This window comes from Acyrthosiphon pisum, chromosome A2 (assembly GCF_005508785.2).
Source record: "Acyrthosiphon pisum isolate AL4f chromosome A2, pea_aphid_22Mar2018_4r6ur, whole genome shotgun sequence".
Lineage (NCBI taxonomy): Eukaryota > Metazoa > Arthropoda > Insecta > Hemiptera > Aphididae > Acyrthosiphon > Acyrthosiphon pisum.
Window position 1 is genome coordinate 91,885,569 of NC_042495.1, and position 27,830 is coordinate 91,913,398.

General features: G+C 34.8%; 1 protein-coding gene across 1 annotated transcript in view; it reads left to right on the top strand.

Moving 5' to 3' along the window:
* Positions 1 to 27,830, top strand: part of LOC103307731 — a 55,914-nt gene that overhangs the window by 20,336 nt on the left and 7,748 nt on the right. Inside the window, exon 3 of the mRNA XM_029490016.1 lies at positions 23,928 to 24,037. Within this exon, the coding sequence (XP_029345876.1) occupies positions 23,928 to 24,037 (110 nt within the window). The remainder of the gene's footprint in view (positions 1 to 23,927; positions 24,038 to 27,830) is intronic.

Below are 27,830 nucleotides of genomic sequence, written 5' to 3' on the forward strand. Positions count from 1 at the left end.
TTAATATCGTGTTTTATTTTATCTCTCTCTCTACCAAGTATCAATACAATTTATTAGTCATAATAACCATGAGGAAAAATCTAGCATGTACCTATATAATGTATATTCAAGATAAGTATAAATAAGCTTATAGGCAGATTAAAAAAAATAGGCTTTCTGATGATGAACCCATATTCGACCGTGGTAGAGAAAATAAAATAATAATAAACTGTTTTCTTCTTCATCTGATCCACGACAACGTAATAAAAAATACTAGTCTTTATGTCATACGAACACTCCCTTGCAACGATGGGGTCATTCGCCTTTATGGATTTTTTGTTAACGTAGACAAAAATTCAGTATAAAGATACTAAAAAGATAGTATAAAGACGTATCATAATAATTACAATAACTAAATGAAAATTAATTCAGATAATTTAACATACAAAAAACATATTCTCACACTTATAATATAAACGAATCCACTTTTGAGAACAATAATATCATACTATATAATGTAACGAATTTATCTTTATTGTTATTTCTTATACCAATAATTCAAAAAAACTAATGAAATGAAAATACATCAAAACAATATTCTAAAGGCGTATAGGATTAAAATATTCCCAGTATTTCTGGTACAATGAGAACAATTTTCTTGATTTGTTCACCGGAAAATTCATTTAATATATTCTTCAATTTTATTCAAATATACAGTCTAGGACACCGACAATCTTTTGACGAAATGGAATAATATTATACTTTTTGAAATCATATATAGTAACTATTTCTTCCTTTTTTTTTACATAAATTAATTATGTAGTCTGTTGTTTTTGTTTAGAATAAACAAATTTAATTACGATTCCTTTTTATTTCTAAAGTCACATTGTATTTGTTACAACAACCATATTATATAGTATAAATATATACTTTACATTTTCAGAAATATATACGAATAAAGTAGTTCTTATTTTTTCCCTTTTAATAATAATAAAAAAAAACCAAAAGTAATTTTATTTGGAAATGCTGACTTAAAAACAGATAGTTCTTTTGATGTGGAAAAAATACTACATAAGGGTCATAGCAATGTTTGTATTAATAAAAAATAATATTCGGTAGACATATTATATACGCGTTATGATCCAAAAATAATAGACTTTTATGTCTATAAAATAATATTTACAGATCATTTTATGCATTAATTATATTAGGTACTATATTACTATATGTTAATGTATAATATTACCTACCTATATTGATGCGCATTTATTTATACGATATTGGTCATTACTCCAATAATATATGACCTGTGCGTAGAAGTAATCTGTAAAATATAAAATTTGTAATTTAAATTAATTAATTATCGACAAAAAGAAGAACTAAATCAACATTGTACACGTCTGCGTAATGATATCTGGGCATAATATATGAATTTAATTCAGGATACGACATTAGCATAATAGTCCGCACCTACACAAACACTCAACGACCTGCAGCGTCCGTTTTCCGGATAAACACACAAAAGCGTAATGTATCTCAAACCGAAAATACAATAATAATATCACGAGGTATTTTAATGACACTTGGCACACGGAGATAAACGCATAAGTAGCCGGCTAATGTCGTAACGCGTCCGGAGACACGACTTATGTGCAGTCGTAATAATAATGATAATAATATTATAACGGACTGTTCGTCGACATTTAGACTCAACACCACCTGTACAATTGGTATATAATGATAAAAATCGGACCCACGACAGCCGAACGTATAATTTCCTCGAGGAAAGGCTTCTCTTCTCTTCACTCGCTTTACCGTCCCACCCACCCACCCACTATGCCTACCTCTCTCTCCTCGGTCTCTCTCCTACAAACGCACTACTCTCACTGTTTTTTTTATTATTATTATTATTCCTGTAATGACCGTCCGAGTAATGACACATGCTTCAGCACACATCCTCACGCTGCACGTTTTATACTCTATACCTACATATTATTATTATGTATGTGTGTCGGGTGGAAAAAAAAATAATAATAATAATCTTACAATGAGATCAAAGAAGAATGAAAAAAAAAATAATGTTCAAACTATACATATTATATCTAACGTAAGGTATACTTCGAGTTTTTTCGTAATCGTATATGCCTCCACAAATTTACGAATGAAATATTATGTAGGCAACTATTTTTTTTATTTCAAAGAATTAATATTCTATTCTATAGCACAAAAAAAATCAATTCCCGTAATTAACTAGACAATGTATGGTTTGCATTTTGTCATCGGCTTACCAGTTACCACTAAAGTATGATAATTTATATATTCTATTCTAAATTATAAAAATTACCCGCAAACTTCATTACCTACTGCAAATATAATGGCACATTCCTTTTTAATCTAATTATTCCCTCACCGTTGCGGGTCTACGTATAGATAACTACCGGAATATATTATATAACTAAAATAAAGGATTTTCAAATATTTCCTTAAAAAATAACAGAATATATTATTATTGTTTTATACTTTTATCTATGAATAATACCTGATAGATTACTAAGGAAAAAATAACTTAATTTTTAAATAGTATTGCTATTCTCTTTTAACTCGTGTGTTATATTAATTAAAGTATTGTGTACATTTTGAAAATATAAAAAATATAAAAAATTAATCACCCGTACATAACATACTACCTATGTGATTCTGAGAGCTGTAACCTGTATATTATGTGGCTATGAAAACTAATAACTTCGATCAACAATATTGTCGTGATAATAATATCTCAACACGGACTAGTTATTAGCGAAAGTCAAATAATTCACATTTCGAGTCAAATCTATGTTTGCTTTATATACGAATCGAACAAGACTATAACAACAAAAACATAATATACAATGGAAATCGCGGCCGTGACGTCGTCGGCTGTAGTAGAAATCGAACACTGTGTCGCCGGATCGTCGTTTGTCAAACGTCGCCGAATCGGATTTGACTCGACGAACGTTATATTTTCTCGGTTTTTCTTCGTTTTTTTTCTTTTACTTTTTCGAAATATTTTAACGCGCAAAAAGAAAATGAATGCCATTTCTGGCGGCGGTCGTATATATAATACTGCTCACCGCTTTGTACACGACGTATCCGATTCGCGAAACGTCAAGATTTGTCAACGTCGCCGTTGCACGTGCGTGAGTGCGTGCGTGTGACAGACTACTCTGCGGCCCTTGGGATTGATGGACGACGAATTTTTTGACGAAATCCTTTCGCCGTCGTTGTTTCTACTGCGTGACTTATTTACATACAATTTACCTATATATAAATATAATACACATATTCGCATAACGCAGGGGAGGTTAAAGGGGCTTAGCCCCCCCAAAAATATACAGTTTTTTAGTTGTGTGGGATCGAAGCTTCCCCACTCGCATCGGTGTTAAAAATGTTAGTCCCCTCCCCAGAAATTTTTATGGATTTGCGCCTATGATAATACACTTATAAATATACTCGTTAGTGGAATCGTTATCCTGGTAACTATAATAATACCTGCCGGCGCTAATTTTGCAGGTGTTTGAATAAAGTCCATCCATCAAATTATGTTCAATCGAACGTGAAAAACAAAATGATATGTTTTAATGTATTATGGTCTATAATGTATATAGTGTATATAGGGTCGCTGACCCACCGTCTCGAATTTCAGAATTTTCCTTCCTTTTTTTTTAACACAATAATTTAACTCTGTACCGCACTTTTAATTAGTTTTGCCGTATACTGGACACCGCATTCGTGTGTCCCCAAGGTTCACGGTCTACAGTTAATAATTTCCACCTGCTATTATATTATTATTTATTTTGTCGTTTTTGCTGGTCAGATCTAATATCCCAGTGCCAACGTAAACGGGGTGCACGTCGGTAAAAACGATTACGTTCCAAATAATTCAATAAAGTATATTAATTTGTACATGCGACGTACCTACATGCACGCAACTCTTACCGAAAGCCGGCTGACAAATTATTCAAATTTTTAGAGCGCACGATTTGATTCGATATACATTAATATTTCATCGCATGTTTTCAATGTAATTGCGTCGACACGACGACACGTTTTCCGCGCAACGTGCTGAAAAAACGTATCGATCGACAAAAAAAAAATATACTCTCTTGGCGAAAAGCAGACTTTCGATATACGTATTGTGTATTTGTATATATGTATATAATAATATATATGCGTAAGTTCTCTCGTATAACGGCCTATTGTCGGGGATCAGCGAAACCCGAATAGGCGCCGCGATCTTTTATGCTCATCCGTAATCAGTATATTATACTAAAACTGTTCGGAGGGAACAATAAAATACTTCTGGATATCCATTTAAAACTCCGAATTTTTATTTATCGTATCGAGAAACTTTTTCAATAATATGAGATCAACAAACATAATAATATATAGCGCTGCATATGTGCAGCTCCAACTTCTGCACTTATTATATTATACGCGAACCGAGTAGCCGACTTCAATTATTATTGTTCTGAAACTTTAATGGAATGTTATTTGATAAGATTACGATTGTTATGATAAATAACCGAACGCAAGACGTATAGCAAACGATAATGAGAGACAATTATTAGACCGAATGTTCGTAATATAGAGCCATAATATTTTTAATAATGGGGATCTATAAGATATATTATTATAATAGAGTGAATACTAAATAGTTGTAATCAGCATAATATATTATTATGTAAGGAATGTCTGTTCAATTATTGCGGTTTTATCAAATGATGATAATAAAAATTATATGAGAGATAATATTATTTATCACTTAATTATTTACGTGTTTAACCTGTATTGTGGCTGTAGTACAAGACCAGCACTCGGGTTATGTTATACGATATAATATCATATCCTACTTTCTTCGAGTAATGGTAACAATTACGTAGGTACATATTTTTAAATAATTGGACTTGAGATAAAAACCACGGTTGGTGTAAAGTTCGTGTAGAATGTTTTAATGAAACACAAAATATACATGGGAATGTCGTCGTCGTCGTTTCGTCACGTAATCATGTAGAAAATATGACGAGCAATAAATATTAACTTGATATCGTGTCCGACTGTTACTGCGCAGCGGTGAACGAAATACAAGACGTATTATAGGTCACATACACCACAAGGAAAACCAAGAGCCGGGTAGGACTGGTTCTCGCGACCGAAAAAAAAGAAATTATCTCCGATTGAAATAATAAAGTACCTACAACTACAGTGCGACTGGAAATAATAATAATCGTAGTAATATTATTATATATTATTATTATCGTCGTCGTCGTGTACACGGTGCGAGATAACGCGCCGGGTCCGTCTGCAGGCGGTATAATATGCGACCGCGGTATCGCGCACAACAACAGTCTAAATAATAATTGGAGTGAGATACCGCGACCGAGATATGGGGTAGTTGACGACCAATATAGGGTTGAGGCGGTCGAGCATTATAATTTTTTTATTCGTATTTTGTTTTGTATTTAGGTCAATTGTCGGATGCAGCGGGCTGCCGCTGACGTCCGGACCGGCAGAGAACGGCATTTCTCGAGGTCGTTATATTATACTCTATCGGGTTTATCTCTTACCCAGCTTTTATTCGGAAATAAAAAAATACGGAACAAAACACACTCGCGATAAACTCGGCGGATAACGTTTTAGCGGCCGTCAGTGTTGTGTGCACGACGTACTGCACCAGGTATAGAGATATGAATATTATATACCTAGTGTCCATATCATATAATATTATAACACACATTACATATCAATGAGATTATACGATGTGGGTATAATACTCATCTCGGTCAGTCTGGCGAGTCGTGTCGGTGTTTGTATTTTATAATATACCTTCGAACGCTGCTATAGCGATGCTATAGCTAGACGCGATTATTTCACGACTGAATTACACTATGTCACTATTATTATGGTATTAAGTGTACGTGTATACAGTGTGCGTAAAGCGATGGAATACGCGAGCACTACGACCACGGATGATGGGCAAAGCAGAGCATTGACGAGCTCGGGCAATCGCGGACGTGATAGTACAATCATGTCAACATTGTTAGCTGCAGCAGATCTAAGTCCACTGGCCAGATGACGTTGCGCATGTTCTCCAGCCATATTATGGAATAAACGCTAAAATATGAAATTCTACATAACAATAATCTATATACATTGTCCGGTTGATATCGTATTTTCCATGTCTGCAAGGGGGGGGGGGCTGGGCGATGACAGCGGAAATAGAACTTTATATCGCAGCTGACATATATAGTGACGTGCCTGTATTTAATTAGGTCATGAGTGCAATATAATATTAATCATATTTTGATTGTCACCGTCGGTGAATCCGCTCCCGGTTCTGATCGCGTCGCGACGATGAGTAGTCCCGCGTTGTCAGAGAAATAAGACGACGGTACCAGCCACGTATCATAATAAATTTATATTATATGATAGTGTAAATATATATAGGTACCACAGGTCGGTACTAGGTATACCGAGAAGAGATTCGAAACCGGGATAACGTCCGAGCGGACAATATAGTACGACGTATGGTCCGACCGTGCAGTCCTTACTTATATTATATTCAATAATATTTATGTTCAACACATATACAAGCCGATAATTATTATTGTCCCGCGCAATATTTATCGTCGTTTGTACGCGTATACGGGTAATACGAGCGACGGCCGACGACTTATTATTTTTTATACTGTCGACCAACAACTACAACAGTGCGGGTGGGTAATCTATATAATAATAATAATAATAATAATAATATGTTTGCTCCGCGAGCGTGAGCCAGAGTCCGTAGATTTATCTATGGCAGTGACTCTCTTTCTCTCTCTCTCTCTCCACGGGAAATTCGTGTCTGCGCGATTCTCGCGATAAGATAACGGAATTACGCGCGAGCTCGGCCAATTTTAAATTTTCAACGTCGGTATTTTAGACGTTCGCCACCGTTGTTTTAATTTTAAAATTTATTCAAATCGCCGTCGTCGCGACGAAGCACCCGAGTCTGAACAACACGGATAAACCGCGTGGCGGGGGACGCGGTTAAAATACCGCAGCGCTGCGCCAAATTAAAAACGATAATTCCGTCAGGAAACGCGAAAAGTCATCAAATTTTCGGCCGGCTTTAATCCCTGAACCCGTTTATATATATATATATATATCTATATACCGAGCGGAAAAACACATCGGCATAACTTTTAAGGACCTCCGCGGAGCCGGCTTTAAAATATATTCCCGATTTTACGACGCAAAATGGTTTTATTTCCAACAGTATTTTCCTATATTTTCGCAGCCCCCGTACTATAGGCGGCATTTTCCCGCAGCAATGCCCGGGCGGATATGTACGAAAATGGTTAAAGTTCATCCGTTAAGTGTGTAACCCACATAAAAAGTGTACACTGCTGAAGTCGCTCAATTGATTTCCCGGTGTATATATACGGAAGGAAAACTCCGAGTTATACCTACACGTACACTCGTTTATATGCACTCGTGTATTTTTTCCACATCGTTTTTTAATCTAATAATATACTGTGCAATTGGTGGAAGGTATACACACAGCACCTCTATACTTCAAACGCATACTGAAACCGCGGACCGAATTAAAAAGTCATGCGTTTTAAATTGATAAATACATTATGATGTACATGTGTGATTATAATAATATTTATATTTCCAACAATAAGTAACAACAGAATTAGGTATATAAAAAAAAATTTAAAAAAAGGGGATAATTTCTAATGCTAGATGCGAGAGTTTCCTTCATCAATATTCATTATAATTGATAAACATGGTTTATCACCTTAAATATTTTAAAATATTGTATTACAGTAAATTATATCATTAAATCGACTAAAATATATGAAATTACATGTTCGATTAATTTAAAGTAGTAGACTTTCAAATTCTTTAAAATTATTGAAACTTGAATGAATTTATACTAATTTGGGAGTCGGGATTCAATAAAAAAACCTATAACAAATACATAATATGGTAAATCTAAATTTTTATTTTATTAAACTTGAGCCCGACAACTATTTCCGTTAGCTATTGTAGGGATTACGGTTATTAAGATTGGTACAGTTGGTAAGGTCGGTACGGTTGAAACGGCAGGCCCCCCCCCCCCCCAAGCCACCAAAAAAAAACTAAATATTTCTCTTTAGATGAGTATTATAACTATGATCAGAATTATCAGTACAATTCTTATATCTATAAAAACAGTGAAAACTGTTTTACAAACATTTAGTGTATAATTAGATATTTAAGTTGTAAATGTTTAGACTTTTCTCAGATACGTTTCAGAAGGCTAACTAAAATATTACTATATTAAACCGGGACTGGAACCTTTTGAATTTATCGGTATCGGTTCTGGTACCGATTCTCCAAAAATAAAATAACGATTCCGGTTCGGTTCTGGTTCTTTGATGAAAAAAAATAAAGGTACCGGTTCCAAATAATTTAGGTTCCGGTTCCAGATAGTTTCGGTACCAAAAAGTATAATAATTTCAAATAGTCATCCAGAATGTGGGTATAATTGAGGTTAGGTTAGATTAATTGAGGTATGAGAAATATTAGAAAACTCATAATTTATCATAGATACATAGGTTATACAAAAAACCGTAATACCTTTAAATATGATAAATAAAATAATTTTATTCTTGAACCTAAAAGTACCTTTTTAATTTAAAAATTCCGGTTCGGTCCCGGTACTTTATTATATAAAAATAAAGGTTTCGGTTCCGGTTCCGGTTCTTAATATTTTAAAGGTTCCGGTTCCAGAAACGGCTCTTTTAGGTTCGGTTCCAGTCCCTGGTATTAAAGCATGAAGTATAAACTGCACCATAATGATAACATTATTTTTATTAAGTTTCTGAAATGTACCTGTAGGTAATTAATTATTAAACCTATTATAATTTTTGAAAAAAGCCAATTAGTGAATACTAATGACTAATCTATAGTATATTAAAAATGTTTTTAAAAAATTAAAAATGACCATTAATGATATTTTTTTCTATTATCATACCACCTGTAGATAATATTAGGTACCTAGGTTCCGCGCTAACTAAATAACAACGGCCTCCGACATTGGTATGTACCATATTATATGACAATATATTCAATATTGTACCTATACGTTCGTATATTATATAATATTACAATACCGTATAACCGCCAAGGACTATCTTCACCGGATCTGTTTGTAACTGCGCACGTCCAGGCTTCAGGAATTTGGCGTATAATAGTACGTGACCCGTAATTTAGTAAAATAGCACTGTATAATAGATAACGGCGACCTCGAGGGGCAACGTCTTCGAAGGCGATATTCGGATGTCCAGGACGACGGGCCAAACCGCAACCGTGCCGAATATTATAATAATAATATGTGCATTATTATAATAATATGTTATAATGTTATACGATGGTATGTTATATTCGACGGCGGAGGATCGTGTGTAGTCTGCGATCACGTCGTCGTCGTCGTCGTGCCTATATTAGCGATTTATACCTGGGTATAATATTATAATATTACGTCTGTGTGCATACGATTTTCTTATCGGTGGTCAGCGATTTTGCTGCAGCTGTTATCCGACGTGTAATCCGAGCGCACGCGATATTATTGAATATTATACGATTTATCGGAGCTCCGGCGCCGGTTCTCACGACTCGCGAGTCTATAGGTGTACCTCCGCCGCAGCCTTTCCTCGCGTTCCGCGAATCTGGTCCGGATATCGAGCGTCTACGACAGCAGTAATATGACTTTGGCCGAAAAAAAAATATTAAATGAATAACAATAAACCATTCAATTTCGAAAAACTTTTCGCGTCGAAAGCGTTTTTTTTTTCCATTGTTGTCATTCTACGAAACCAGCTACGTCGCACAATGTGACGCGATTGTGCGTGGGTTGACGGCGACGAGTAAAACGTACTATGACAATAATTCGGTGTTATTATTAATATTTATCATACTATCGAAGACGATTCAATAGCATCTCGTCCGAAAACCGCGTTTCGTATGAATGAAGCGGTTTTTAAACGTCCTTTCTCATTACGATGGCTATCTGATCACACGCCATGAGTTATTAGCGTGTTGTTCTTAATGAACGGTCACTCATCGCTCGGTGTTTGCGGTTCAAACACCTCGCGGAAAAAAATACAACAATTATATTAGTACGCATGACGTATTAAATTTGTTACATCCGCGCGTTCGTCGGCATCCGTATCACACACCGAACACGGTCGACTCGAACGTTGTACCTACCTATACAAAGAGTACTACAGCAGAGCAGCCTAAGAGTCGGTTGATATCCTTAAGAGCGAACAAAAAAAAACTGCATAATTTAAAAGTCTAAATTGTTTGAATAACAAAAAAAAAATTACACAATATTCAAGTACCAGATTTAGAAACGATACGTCGTCGGCCGTAGTGGTAGGCAGCTGAATTAAGCCGAAATCGAATTGGAAAATCGCGAGAGCGACAATCAGCTGTAATTTGCCGCAGTGAACACGACGTCGAACGTTACGTTCCCCCTTCCCACAATTTGTATAGGTACGTGCGTGTATAGAGGTACCTCGTGTGATTATGATTCATGAATGATTGAAAGGCGCGTGCTTTATCTGTTTTCTACAAACGACATTTCACACACGAGCAAATAACGTTTTAGTAATTGACTTATTGTTTACGAACGAAACCCATTGATATTTTTTTTTACGAGGTGTCGTTTTGTATAGTCGTTTCGAACACCGCTAGTTAAATCTCCGTACCCGGTGCGCATTGTAGTACCGTCTTATACCTACAACTGCCGCAGTGTTATTACGTGTAGGTATATAATATATCCAGCTAATGAGATACTAATCAAAATTGGCTGTCATTAAACTAATTGTGTATGGTAGTTGATCGGACGAAAGATTTTACCATTCTCATAATGAGATAAACTGGTTTAGATTTAATATTTTATCGCCGTTTTCGATCTCGGGCGGTTTTCGACGGTCTTTCCGTACGGGTAGGCGCTTTAATAATATAGACTATACAGATATAACAATAGTATGCGTGGTTATAATAATTATTATAATATGTCGTTGGTTAACGATAATTATATCAGACACGATCGAATCGGATATACCTGCGTTAAACGATCAGCGGATAGGCGTGTGTGATTGTGATATACCTACCTAAATATAATATATGTATTTTTTAAAAAAAGTTATTCAAGAACACGCAGGGTTACTGGTGGCAGGACGATGACGCAACAGCACTATAAGCTTAAAAATATGATTTTACGTCAAATTATCGAAAGGATGTGAATTAATTTGAGGAGGGCACACGAGGATTCAAATCGGGAACAGAAAAATGAAATTGGTTGGAGGTGGAAATGAACACTAACGGGTGCGCCAGGACAACGACTAACCTCCAAAATATAATACATACAACAATGTACCCTGCATATAGTGTAATATGATATCGAATCGCACGCGCTAAAAACCTAAAGTGTCATATATATATATATATATGACCGTGTAAATGTTGTATATACTGGGTCATATTATTATAAAACCTGATGATATTCGAGGCGTGCTTAATGACAAATATAATAATATTATTATTGTACCATGCACCGTATATATATTATTATCATGCATAACTTCATCACAGTTACTGTGACCGGATGATGGTCGTGCTTGGCTAGGTACCCATTACTCAGCTCGGAGACACAGAACCGTCGTGACGGTAAGTATAACAATATTTATATGCACTTGTCGCGTATCACGTCGCGGATAACACGATGTCATATAATATTATATTGCGCGTCGGTGTATAGGATAATTCGAGCGAAATACCTATACGAGCGACTCAATGGACCTCTCCTCGCGCTTGCCCCCCCCCCCTCAAAAATCAAAAAATCCACCAAATACAAATCGAATTTTAAACGGGCCGTATCCGATTACGAGCGGGCGAAACGGACTCAGCACGTACCCGGCGGTATCCGGCCGGAACAAGCGAAGGAGCATTGGATACATCGTATATAGACACTTAGGTATATATGTTATAAATTATAATACTCGCGCACGGATTGAAGAAAAAAAAACGTACCGCTATATTGTGCAGGTACTCGCGCGCGAAAAGACGGACGTGCTCGCGAGATAGGATTTTGTCTGTTCTGCGCACGTACCTGTATATACAGGGTGATCCATTGAGCACTCTCAAGGCACATATAATTTCTTCTTTCGCGATGCTGCAGTTATTCATATCTGATTTTTTGAAACTTAAAAATCATATTTTATAAACGCCATATTTTCAAATTATTGAGACGTCTGTGTGCAGCTCAATGTTATGTTATATAGTGTCCTGTGGAGATACAAAAACGTCCGTTTTTCAATTACAGATAACCCCCGCATTTACAACTTTTCTACTGTACATTATTTGGTGTCTACATTTTCTGAAAAATGCGTTGACAATTCAAAATCATATTATGTATATTTCGAACGAGTATAGTTTTTAAAGTTTTTTTTTAAACTTTATACAGCTATATAGGTACTAAGCATGCACAATACAGGAGGACCGTGATAATGGGTAGATATAGAAGATAGGGGGTTTTGGTAATTTGTAAATTGTAGTGATTAATATTTTAATCTATAAATATTTATAATTTATAAAAACGGTCTAATTATAAAAATACTAAAATATCTGATATTATAATATTTATTTAATATTTTCATAAAACCATTTTCGCAAGCACTAATAATTATTATCCTTATTACGTCTTATAAACAGATTAACAACTGCAAAACCACTCGTTAAATTTTTGAATTAATTCAATTAAAAATGTTCGATATCATTATTCATTAAATGATTTACAATAAAAAGTGCTGCGAGAACCCCCCCCCCCCTTGTTTAAAAAACAAAAGTTCTGTGACGGCACATTGCTCCTTCAGGATTAAGTAATACAATATATTTTAATAATTTGAAATTATAGTCTAAGTTTATTTAAAAATTTAAAAAAAATGTTTAATTAATGATCAATCAAATGTTGGGTGTACATATTAATATTATATGCTTGCAGGTATCACCCTGTATATTATAATATTGCTGTGTGCACTCGCAATGGCGTATATATATATTATTTTTTAATACGGCGACGGCGCGTCGAAAGAGGTCATTGGCGTAGTGCGTTTTATTTTTTGACTTTTTTATAATTTTATTTTTTTTATTTTTTCTCTCTTAATCGTTTTACCGATCGGTAAATCTTCGTTCCGCCGTGTCAGTGTGTCATCGTCCGATACGTTGTTATTTTTTTTTCATGGCGCTGTTTCGTATTATTGCTGCGTGGGCGCGAGACTACTCGGCGAGAGAGTGCGTACTGCAGCACAATATGCTGCTGTATAGTTATATGGGCAAGCGTATTATAATACTATTATTGTAATAATATCTATCTATTATACGACGCGATGCCGGCACCGGAAACTATAATATTTAAATAATTACCGGGCGACGTGGCGGCGTTTTAGCGCAGTGATTCTCTCTTTTCGGCCGGCCGTATAGGTAGGTCGATCATCGACGAAAATAATATAATATTATTATTGCAACAGTTATTCGGTTGCACTTCGTATTTAGTTGTCTACGTCGTTTTCACACGATCGCATCCCTCACCGAGTCACTATACGATGTCGGTTCCTACACCTCTTCACCCCCACCATCTTGCAGTGATAGGATTCTATAGCATTCCTTTGAAACCTTCCAATATAATAATTTATATTACTTCTAAATAACACACGGAGTATAATTCAATAAAACAGTAAGTATACTTACGAGTTATACAAAATAAATAACCATATAACGCGGCTAATTTGGCAATTAATAAGGTATACTAAAAATTAAATAATACATAGTGGCTTTGACGAAAATAAAACTGTAAAATAATAGGAATGATAATATATTATACAAATAAATATTTTCCGTCATTCTTCAGAATTACTAGATTATTGATATTTGATAAAGATGAAAATAAAATCATGTTTTTATATATACCTATATAATATGTAACATCGTAAATTCTAATGAGACAATACCGATATATTATTTCTCATAAACATTTAAGTAAGTATATTAAATATATTATACACAATAATAAACCAAAATTACCAATAATACAACAAAAGTTTAAAATATCACAATACTTTTAATTTAAATTCATCGTAATATCGTATTTCTAAACAAATTTTAAGTTGACTCTACTGTTTTCATTTCCCAACATATTTATTATTTTATAAAAATATAATACATATACATTTGCTTATAAATCCTTTTCCAGTACATGCACAATTATAAAAGCGTAAAATGTATTGTTGTGCAGTCTATTAATTTTTTTCGGGGATTTCTTAAGCTAGCCAGGCAATATTTTCAGTTTTTTTGAAATAATACTTACAACAGTAATTTGTTTTGTGATCCTGAGATCTATTCGTCGGAGATTTGCTGCAGAGTCCGTCACCACCAAAGATTTTTTCATTTAATAATGAAATACCTACTAAAGGAGTGTTTTCACGGTGTTCTATGAAAAAAAAAATAGTTAAACGTTTAAAATAACCGTTTAAAGACGTACGAACACGACGTGGAACGTGTGTAAATAAACCTTTGAAAGTATCATTATACTGATGCATCAGTGAGTATTATACAACTAGACGGTTCTCGGGCGATCGTCCAAAAATATACAATACCTATATGCGTAGAGTGGTGTCTGAGTTATACATTAATATTGTACAACTACGGCGGCAGTCTTTTGACTCGGTCGATTTAAGACTGTTCTGTTCGAAATGCTAAGCACAATGTTAAAATTAGAAACGTCACAACTTCCAAGTGTATTCTTTACTCCGCTGTCAGTCATGCCCTGTGGACTCCGAGACAAGTCGTTCACGCGTCCCAGTTCGTTAAAATTTTCCTCAAAATACAAATATAGGTAGGTATATACCGTTGAAAATAACCTCCGCTTTTCACATTATTCAATCGACTGACAAATCCGTCGGACAAGAGTATTTTAAAAAATCGTCAAGTGCATATGCCTATACATACTACCTACCTAATAAAGCGTACATTATTATTATCATTGTGTGTATAAATCGTCCGTCCGTCTCGTTAAACCAATTATCAGTGTTGTTTTGCACAGGCGGCAATTCTAATATTTACATCTTCGGATTATTGGTACGCGGGTATTGCTCTGTGATCGCCTAAAATGTTTACAATGCGACTCCGACACATCCCCCCAGCTGTTCTGCAGAGTCGTACGATTATCGTTGCGTTATAATAATATAATGGGTTCCATCAACCAATGGTTTTCCGCACGTTCCCGCGAAACCTTTCAGCCGGAAAGCCATCTGGTCTTATCGTCAGTCTATCGCAAAGTTTATACCGCTACACACAGCTTTTCACACCCTCGCATTATTATTGTACAATAAAACAATACTCCCCCTCCTTCACCGCGTGTCACTCGACGTCCCTCGTCGTCGTCGCTGTTCACCGAGACACGTCTGATTTAATAACGCCTCCGAATGGCTTGTGTGGCACGTCGGACGCCAATAATATAACCGTATGTGCGCAACGTGCATGATAATATTATAAAAAACGTGCGCAATGTACTTTTATGTATATACATTATACATGTACACAATATTATATTATATAAATTATATTTTATATTCTCCTGGTATCGCGTGTTCGGTTATCAATTTTCAGACACGCACGCGCAAACGTCAAGTGACGTGCGGCGATATCATTCGCGTGGGTTTACACATTTGACGAAACTGTTCTACGCGAATTTCATAACCAGATAATAATATAATACGGAGCTCGGGTGGTTGCGTGCAAACGGGCCGGGAGAGAACTTTTGATGGTCGCCGGCACCGCGGTATATGTGTACACGAGCTTGCGTGATATTGATCCGGAAGACCGGGTAACGATGCAAAACCACGGGGAGACCGTGTAAACGATATAGCGGGAAAACAAGTGGTCCTTCGAAATCACACCCTGGTGGATACCAATACTTTTTAATGAACGCCTCCCCATATCCACAACCCTCCGACCGCCTATATATGAACCCCAGAAAAATATTACACCGTCCCTCTCACTCCTTCTCCTTCTATCGCCCTCCGACTCTATCTGTTTCTATCTGCCCCCCATCTCCCTCTCTCATTCCTTCTCTCTCTTTCTCGCCATTTCTATGTATACACTCGCACTCTGTTCGACTGCAAAACAAAAGGCAAAATACCAAGCCGACCCAGAGCGTTCATTAAAAACATTTGTCTCCCGTCCACGCGTATATACGAACACACACACGCACACACACACATATAATATATACACTATACATATATATGTGTGAGTGCACCCCTCCGCACACCAACTCGGAATATAAGTTATAACCAGCCGTGTGAATTGAGCGTTTGTTGCGTGGCTGGAAATCCGCGGCAGCTGACATTCGGGCGGAAAAGGGGGAGTTGCGCGGAGAAAAATGGTAAATCGATAGGGTTCCGTCGAGTTTGTGTTGGTTGGAATGACTTTTTTCTCCAAGAAAAAAAAGCCAATTTGAAAACAGTCATTCCCATAAGTCACACTTCTAAAACGGTTTCGAGTTATGCGGACTCGTTAAATATTTGTAAGTATTGTTCGAATCACTACAAGTCTCCCGCCGAAGCTCTAGTTGTGTAAAACATGCACATTGTACAAGTCAAATTATATTTAAAATACAAAGGAAGCTTATATATATACATAACGAATTGATTTTGTGGAAACAAATTAAATTTTTCTTGTTTGCACGGTCAACGAAAAACGCTATACATATAATAAGTTCCCCTCGCGTGAATCCGGGCAAATCGTCGCACGATTAATGTTTTTTTTTTAAACGCGCGGCATGTCTACTATTTATGGTAATAAAACTAACCTGAAGGCGAATGCGTTAAAACAACTGTGGTTTCCTTTAACTTTTGATAAATTTCAGTTGTAAAATGTTCTTTTGTAAAATTTGCGCGAAATCGCATTATCGCACTTATCGCATTCGCATCTCGTCTGTTTTTAGACATTAATTCACGGGATAAACTTTGGATCGGCAAAAGCTGCAGCCTAAACTTGGCATTGGCCAAAAGCGATCTGTCACTCTGGCGATTTGCAGCAGTCGCGCGCATTGTGCCCAAAACAGCGGCGTGACACGCATTTCGTTTTGCGCGCTTCCCATCACAGGAAATAAATCGTTGAACTTCGCTGCAAGTACCATTTAAACTAAGAAAGATAGTATACTTTAGTATCTTATATGGGTTTTTTACGATATTTATTTACGGCTAGAGATAAAACGCGTATGTATAATATATGTGTGCGTATGTATAATATATCGGTACCCCGCGTCTTCCAACATCTATACTTTATTGATTAGAGCGACAGCCAAAGTACAAAATGCTTTATTGGAAATCAAGCACCGAACATTTTTGGTGCAGTTCGTGTGCTCTCGTTTCGGGGCGGATATGATGGACCATAATTTTTTTTTTTTATCGAAAATCATCAACGCGTGTGCTCCGCGTCAAAGCGAATGTCATATTAATATAATATGTTATGAAATATATATATTCGTCATCACACGCACTAAATCTAAATTACCTATAACCTACGAATAAAAAACCTTTAGACTTTATACGATTTTGTAATATTTTTCATAGTATTATTGTACATTAAAAAAAAAATAATAATAATAATAATAAAAAAAACTGATAACAACAGCTGCTGCAGGTATATACCTACGCGTTTAAAACAAATTGATAGTCATGTACTTTAAAAAGAGACATCTTATAAATAAATTATTTTTAAATATTTAGGTATATACATATATTACGATATTATATAAGAATATATTAGACCTTTTTTAAAGACGACCGAATTGAATTTAAGGGGTAAGCATACATCCAGGTGGATCGTTAAACCGGATTTGGGTAGATAATATCCGAGAAATTCGACAGCACAATCTTTATGTCTCATAATATTATATTTAATATTATAGGCTATACATATATACAATAAGATGTCACATTTATAATATTGTACTGCTGTATTCGTTGTAATGAAATCGAGAGATTTTCAAAGCTTTTTTTTATATTTTCCTATATATTATAATATTATACAGTCAGAACGTGCGAGTGAATTGATGGATAGCTCGGTATAGAGTATTATACAGCTATAAGTCTTTGAAAGTCAAAACATTAAATGCAAATTGTGTCTATACAATATAATGAACGACATTGACATTTCACCGTACGTTCACCAAAAATACGAATTTAATGGTACGTTTCATGGTATTAAAAGCTATTAAATGACGAGTAAATTGAAAAGAGTATGACATTAAAAATTATATTCTTTAACCGTTTGGAAAATCGTGAACACAATATAATTGGTTCAATTTCGTAAACATTATTGTGCTGTCGAAATCATATTTATTATCACGGCTGGGCGACGAAAATTAGTTCTTATTTCTATATATCGTTCCGTTGAGAAAAAAGAAGGTCGAACGAAATTTTTTGTCTACACTAAGTACGTTTGAACTGATCTCGTATAAACGTTACCCAGTAAATTACTGTTTTTGTGTACTTATTTTGCAATATCTTAAGCTAATTTGACATGATATTGAGATCATTGCCGAACCTTGATTTCATTAAGCGAACGATGTCGTTGCAGACATTTGATAACATTCATTTTATCTGCTGCTCGTCTTACGCTCTCGCGAGTTTTTAAAATTAATTCGATTAAAGACGATCGAAAGACAATATTGCAGGGTTAAATTTCATTGATTATCTGGACTGCACGTGTGAAAAGTATAAGCCGGAAAATTGTGTTGTATGTAAAAGTCAGCGAGGAGGCTATAATGTTATTAAAGGTGAAATCATATATACATTTTAATAATTGAAAAATACAACATATTTTCAGATGAAAATTTTTAAATTTTCAACCAGTAGTCAACCAGTAGTCGCGTATAGTGCCTAGAAAAAAAAACAAAATAGAAAATATGATTATATTGTAATAACAACAATACGATTGAATTTCATTCGCCTTCGTCTTTTGCACTCGAACAATTACAATAATATTGCATTAATCATAATAATGATGTAATTAATACACAGAGTTATGGTGATAGGAATCAATAAATTCAATTGCACTCGCGTAATAGTAGGACACTGCGGAGGGAGGGGGGTTGTTAATAAACTGAGTTTATTGTGTTTTTATTGTGTTATATTATTATATTTGATCATGAACAATACGAGTTAGATGCTTGAAAATAATAAATTGGTTTCGTAATAAATGATTGACGGAAATGTTTAAAATGAATATCTTATATAGGTAATTCAACTGTGTGATTTTATAGTTTTATTTGATTGAATATATTTTATTTTACGATATTGGCATAAGAACAGGGGAGTGGCCGTGAGAGTCGCGTTATATTATTCTTTGTATTATTATTTTATCACCATAGTGTTTTTTTTTTAATTCTAATATTGCAATACGCACGTGGACTACGTAGAAGTAGGTATACGCCTATTTCATATACATTTCATACAAGTATAATGACGATATAGAGTCTAAACTGTGACAGTTTGTGCCTTGTGGTCACCAAAATAGTTTTGGCGTCTTTTAACAACTATCCCTGTATGTCTGAGCTCTTCCACGAATTATGGTTATAATAATATACGTGTAAACATGTTTATTAAACACACGGTGTCACGGGTCAGTGTGACCATAAAAAGTGATGTGTCTTTACGGTGGAATATAATATCGAAGAATTTCACTATAAATTGAGAACGCAGTAAAATGCAATAATTGTGTAGGTCACAAAGGACGGAAGTATAGGTAGATATTTCTTTTATACATAGGTTGTTTTTCAGTTTCCCGTACACAAAACTCGTGGAAAAACGCGGTGGATCACTCTGTACAATAAACATTATAAGATAAAAAATAGTATACCACTGCGTTATAACGTAAGTATAATATTGGTATATCAATAATAATAAAAATAATGGTGTTTTTAAAAAATAAACTGGCCCGGACTAAATTTAGTCTGATAGCGATGAGGACACGACGACGAAGGCTAGCGGTATTGTCGCAGACATCCGACGCCGCCCCGACGGTACCAGTGACGACTGCTGCAGTGCTGCACGAAGACGACTCGTGGCAGCTCAAAAAGAGTCAAAATATTTTCGAAATTTTATTGTGTATAGAAAATTAAAATATAAACATTCAGTGAAATTGTCATGTATCTACAATTATTGCTTTTTGAATTACAAAATAATGAAATAACAAAATCGCTACAGACATGAGAAATCGAGCCAATTCTGTAAAAGTATGAACTTCAAACGCTCATAAAAATTTAATTTTATTTGCTTATAGACATTTTTTTTTTTAATAAAATTATAACAAATTATGAGGAGTCTTGTATTACATTTTAAAATCTTAGATTTAAATAGAACATTTTTTATAAATTTCTAACTCAAAATAATTTGCACATTTTCATGCATTTTACGTATTTTGTCTATATTTGAACTTAAAATGCTTAAAAAAAAAAAAATTGTGACTGGATTTTTAATATTTTTGACGTGTCTTTGAAACATTATATTAGGAGCCTTCTATTAAATTTTCAAACGTTTTTACCCAACAAATACAATTTTATTGATATTTATAGAATAAAAAATTAAAAAAATTGGGAACTGAAAATATCCGTAAATAGCTCAAAATATTTTTAAAATGTTATGATATATAGAAAATGGTAATATAAACATTCAGACAAAATTTAATGTATCTATGGTTATCTGTTTTGGAGTTACACCGAAAAAATTCCCATTTTTCCTTAATTTTAGGTTTTGTCTTTCACGGCGCTTTTGAAAACTACTGGAAAATTTTTACTTTTGACCCCCCAATGTACCAACTAGATTCACTTTAAAATCAGAAAAGATACTGTTGAAGAAAGTCCAAGCACTTTTACTGTCTTAAAACGTGATGACAGACACAAAATAAAAAAATGAAAGTTTAATTTAAAAAAAAAAAAACACACACACACACACATCATTGTAAAATCAATACATAAAAACCTAACCTCAGGAACTAAAAATACAATATATTTATCATACAATAATATATATACTATATAGTTGCAGTGCGTATTAAACGGTCACGTAAACGTCTCATTTATTGATAATATATAAAATATAAATACTTTATGCCATACGTATGACACGCGTGACGCGTGGTTGTTGCAAAAATAATATATTATTATCCGCATATTATAATATTAATCAATCGTCGAGCCGTTATATTATGGTAGCGTGAACTAAGTACACGAAGTACGAAAAATACGTGAAATATTATGCATGAGAGTGCAATAATATAAACAGAGAACTTTTGCGGCCGCGTGGGGTGCGGTTTGATAATTATTAATAATTATTAAACCACACTATATTGTAATTATCATCGACTCACCACTCGTCAGCTTTTTTGAATATATTCTTTTGCTGTCGATATTATAATATTTAAATGTATAGAGTATTATGTCAAATATCAACCGGTATATATTCGACCTGAAGATAACGTCCGACGACTCACATATATATCTGAAGTTACCTACATGCAAGCGCGGTTCTAGAAATTAAAAATGAGGGGGGCTAGATTAAAAAATGTTCGATTATCGATCACTTCTAAAATATGTCGATAAACAATATAATATAATAATATGTTTTAATAGTGTTTTTAGTAGTATGGTTAATAAACTGAACATTAAGGTAATCTTTAAAATATTTTAAATACCTATGGCCTAAGGGGCGCTGGGGGAGCTTCAACTTCTATTATATTATAGGTATTATTGAGTACAACTTTCGGATTTCAAGCAATTCGCTTTTATGATGCTACGATTTTATGAACGCGTTTTGTACACCACTCGGATTACTGATACCTTCGTTCATTTAAACCTTCGAAAAGCATAAAGTGCAAATATGGTGCAGTGATAACATAATATTATTGTAATACGAGCGATTCAAATGAACGTATTTCGGAATGAAAATTCAAATCTTCCGTGAGTTCGGGTACCCAAATAATAATTATTTCCAGTATTAAATCACAGAGACGATGATTTTGTTAGTGCGGCGAGACTCAGGCGCCGTCACGCCATCTGGTCTGTCGGACGTTTTGTCGGGTTGGTCGACCAGCCCGAGTCACCGGCGTAATGAATACAAACGACTGGCATTTCAATTACAATATTGTAATTATTATTATTATTATTATACAATTCTCGGGGTATGGCAAGCCCAAATCGTGTCCTTAAATATTACGCTGGTTGAATGACTGGCGCCTAGTCGCTTTTCTGAAGTTATTTACTATTATATAATGGTCATAAATTTGTGATATTTTCAAAATACAGTCCATGCCAGTGCGAGACTGCCCCTGCCATTCGTGCAAGAATGTGTAATTTGAATTCACTTAATGTTATAATATATTTTAGAAATTACTACAAAATATCTATGAATAAGTCTAATAAGAAAATATAATCTAATTAAAGATAAGATAACAATTACTAACATAAATTCACGATTTTATCAGTACATATTATTTTAAGAAATTTATGAAATATTTTACTTATAGCACCGATAAATTTAAATTATTTGACAATTATAACGAAATTTGTTGAGGAAAAGATTCTGCAATTGCTACTGTAGCTCTTATATATTATTTAATATATTATATAGATTATAGGTAGAAGCATTTTTAATTTCTAACAATATTACTGACTATAAAATATTTATTACAATATCCTTATTCACTGTTTGGGTTATTATGATTTTAAATTAATGTGGTCATATCGAAATATTCTAAAAAACAAAATTTAATTATAATTGAAAACGATATTGGATTCATTAATAAACACAACGAATTTGGCATATAGTTGTGGCAATGTAATTTATGAAAATATTACACCACCGACGATTATTTTATAATATTTATATTTTATGAATGTATTTTGTAACTTGTAAGTTATTCAATAAAAACATAATATTATTTTCGTTTTATATTTAGTTCTATTCTCAGAGTTCGTTTTATTGAATAGTACGTTTGTTCATTGAAATGTTACCACAACCAATTATTAGTTTTAAATCATTAATATAATATAGAAATCAATTGCAAAGAAAACTTTTCAGTTACCTATTCAAATATTATAATGATGAACAAATTGCAATAAATGCTTCATAATATTTTGTAATAACCACGTCTTGACGTTATTTCAGGTCAAAAAAAATATAATTTTACTAGGCTAATAATATAATAGTTTTGTGTAATATACATGTGTATAAAACCACATAGATATTAATCCCAATACGGTACGTGGTACTACTGGATAGTAGAATACCATCGGAGATAGTGAGAATGTGAGCGAGAGACACTTTGTTGATTAATTCGAGATTTCTTTGTCAAAACGTGAGTAGGTCCACGTAGTGTATACCTATGTCAAAAGTTGTTGTTTTTATATTGTTTTATACAAAATACAATAAATTATAGTTTAATTCAGAGAGTGCAGATGTCACCTTGTCCATATATTATTATGGTTTGGATACAGACTACACAAGTATAATATGATATAATAAGGGACAAAAACTTTTTCTAGTTCTGTTCGGTTTGGTTCAGTTTCCTAGAAGAACAAAATATTAACTATGTTTCAGTTGAATAATTAATGTCAACAGCGGCCAGATAAAATATAATTTGATTTGCAATTTACAATTTGATTCAGCAAAGTATTAAAACGATCAGATGTAGACGCATTAAACGTGGCGATATGTAAAACCTTTATTCGTCTCGATCCACGGTATTTAAAGGTGGGTATATAAAATATTTAAATAGGGGTTAATATTGTTACGCTATTTTTAAAGAATCTTTTGCGAGAAGCACATTATCTTTGGATGCCGGACGTACAAAATGGAAAGGAGAGAATCGAGTATGCCCTGTCGTATGATGTCAGATGTAAACCTTCTCAAGTCAAGTAATAGTGTTAGGATGTTATCCGATGGGTAGTGCACCTACTGTAACAAACGTACATCAAATGTAAACTATCCAATCTTTGTAAATATTTATAAATTGTCGTCCAACTATGGCTTTTTACGCCGTGGACTTGACTTTAATAACGATTCGAAAAGCAAAAAGTTCTATTCGATTCGGTCCACGGAAGTCCCATGTTACAGGCGGCCAATAAGTAGGTAGTTACGTCAAGTGCATATTATCATAATATATATGGGTGCGGAAATTTTAATGCGACTACTTTTCAATAATTCACCGCGCCGCGCCGACGCTCATATGCGAGGTTTTGGTTCGAATTAATTAGCGTTTGAATATTATCGTACACAAACACCCGGACGGGGATGACTGCGTTGAAAATATATTCAATCCGGTTTCCTTTGATGTCGGTGCGTGTACATTATATATTATGTAATAAAATAATTAGTATGTTACCTGTGTATAAATCACACGGTCTTAACACGATATTGCTGCACGCGTTAACGACGGTCTATATCGACGGGAGCCGTCTGTTCTGCCGCTGTGCCATTAGCATCGGTGGATATCTATACCACAGAAAGTGGCAGTTTAACCTACTCTGTCGATGTATACATTGCACGTCTTCTGTTTGGTGTATCCGTCGCCACGGAAGTCTGTTTGTTAGGTTAGGTAACGATGCTCTGCTGCCAATATTGTCGTTTATAGTATAATACTGTCGAATCTTCAGCATATTTTTCGTTTTGTCTTATCGATAATAATTATCGATTAATATGTGGGTGGGGCCTCGTTAATTTAAAATACGAGGCGCTTCGAAGGAAATTTCCCCGTTGCAAGGGGGAGGGTCTCGATACGTTCACACGACGTATAGATTATTGTGACAACGTCAGGGGCAACGTCATCGTTTACGGTTTTTGTGGTACCCTGCCCGATGTACCCAGCGATGCCGCGGGACTATGAATCATATTATACGAGAAGAAAACCGTGAATTATGCGGTATAAGACATTGGGTATCTCTTGTAGTTTTCGAGCCCGCGGAGACCTGAAAATAGTGATCGATAACCCTCTTTGGCCGAAATATGTCATAATAATACCATCGCATACCATCGTCATCGAAACAGAACATATTTTTTTGTTTACGTGTTTATATATTCTGTAGGTAAGTATGTTATTAAAATCGCAAAAACTGGAAGGCGACGCGACGCGTGACAGTTGGTGGCGGCCGTTGATGATTATAATAACTACTATTATAATATTATTATTATTATACCCACCGCAATGCAGCGACAGGTGCGGACGGATAAAAAAGAAATTTTGTGTCGAAAAGACGAGACGCAACCACCCGCGGTTTTCGATCGTCGAGCGCATAACATCGCGTATAGCTGCGACACGTGAACAATTATTATTTTAGTCAACGACGAGCCGCAGTATACGTAACAAAATAACGCTTCATTATTGTTATAATATTATAATAATAATAATAATACACATAATGTACGGGCCCTCGAAAATACACCATCGACGACGCGTGTAGGTAGGTAGGTATGCATATTATACGCGGGCGTTTACCTATATATTTTTTTTAATATTATACAGTGTGATAATAATAATTACGAACGTGCACAATCATATTATTTTTCTCGGTCGTGAATACCCGCCGGCCGGACCGAGCGATGGTGGTGGCGGAAGTGACACGGACTGCACGGTCTGATGAAGTCATTTTCACCTCTAGGCAGCCTCTTCGCGCTTCGTACCTCTATTATACGCAATAACAGTAATAATATATACAGCACACGCGTCGTGTACCCTCCGACACAGAGTTCGTCTCACAATGGGAAAGGAGAGTACCTATGGGCTATACATGGCTATACATATATAATATATATGGTAATAGTATATTACCTATATAATACACTCGGAGAGAAGGAGAAAACCGCGCTCCGTTTGGCACTAACGATCGGACAATAGAGCTTTTTTTTCCATTATTATTATTATTTGTCTATATCGCCGTGCGCGTTTAAAATAATAAACCCGATTAACACGATTGTTGCGCGCTACTGACATTAGAAAGTAGATCGGGACGTTGCAGGATATATAATAACAATAATATCGTAGTCGTTACACAAACATATTATACAGCGCATAATATAATATTTGTACTTATATATATTGTTTAACGTATGTGAATGTGTGCGCACTACTTTAGATCGTTTTCCTATACCTGCTGCGTGCCTGTCGTACGTGGCCCGACGACGACGACGACGACGGTTCCGGTTGTTATTGTTTTACGCGCGTTTCTGTGCATAAATCTCTCTCGGCTGTGCCTCTGTACATACATAAAAATAATAATAAATAAAATATAACACTCGTCCATGTATAGGTACATTGTGTGTATCACACGTGACGTCGGAAAACTTCCGATAACCTATACATATATATGATATATCGTAGGTACGATATATAGGAAATCGGTTCGGCTGCAGAGATTTATAGCGCCTCCGAGCCGTAATTGTTTCGTATACGTCGGTATAGGTACCTATATACGTAATAATATACCCTTCGGGGAGTATTCGCGATGGCTCCCCTTGACAATTATTGCACAGCTCCTGCGGTGTATATACGATCTATATATACATCACTCATTAACGATACAATAATTATCATGCATTGTGATGTCGGAGATATCTATTATAGGTACGGAAAAAGTTCGTGACGAGGACGACGACATAGTAGGTACCATATAATATTAAACAATATTACAATATCATCTATATATTATCATGAAAACGTTTCATCTGGCATCGCACCAAAAACTATAACGCCCGACGGCCATATTTTCGATAAATCATCCACCACCGCTCTGATAGTCCAATAATTAAATCCTATTGATCAATATCAGCTGAGATCCTTGTCTAGATATATAATATATAGGTCGAACTCTTGTAGTGTAGCTCTGCTCTTAGTGTATATTAAATTATTATTATGTTCTCTCTTAACGGTTTTCAACGTGTATATATATATATATATTGTTATCTGTTGTGCCCAACGTTTTTATGCTTCTCCCCTCCCCAACCCACCACCGTTGTTAGTACGATTTTCAAGTCAATATCACATCGACGAGATGCAATTCCTTTGCATTTCTGTTGACTTTGATTCGAAAAAAATTCGCAATTTAATCAACATTGATGCGCGTTTCTATTTGGAAACGACGTTCGACGGTGTTGCGAGGCACGTCATAAAAATATCGCGTATAAGTACATTAAATATTGATAACCGTATTATTATATTATGCATCATCCACTTTTACTCTCGTATTGTCAATACAGTTCCAAATGTATATATATATTTTGCGTTTATTTATATCTTATTTTTTTTTTCCGTTCATTCCATCAAAGTTTATCCTGCAGCGATTTACGATTTTAAAATATATTATGCAAATCGTCGTCGACACATCGTTATACGATCATATTGAGTGTCACGACGCTATATACGTAAGTCGTCGTTTATACATACGTACATATATAAACACATTAAAAAAGAAAGAAAAAATTCACTTACACTCGACTCCTCTGCGGCACATAAATCACCGCTAAATTAACAACGTCGTCGATGTATCGCGCGTACACGCGTGAAATAGTAAACGTACACACATAATAATATTATATTGTATAGCACATTGTGTACTGTATTATTGCATTCTGGTCGTATTGTGTTTCGATTCGATCCGCTCGTCCGCGTACATTATAATATGTATAGATACTTACGCGTATGCGTATTATTGCGCG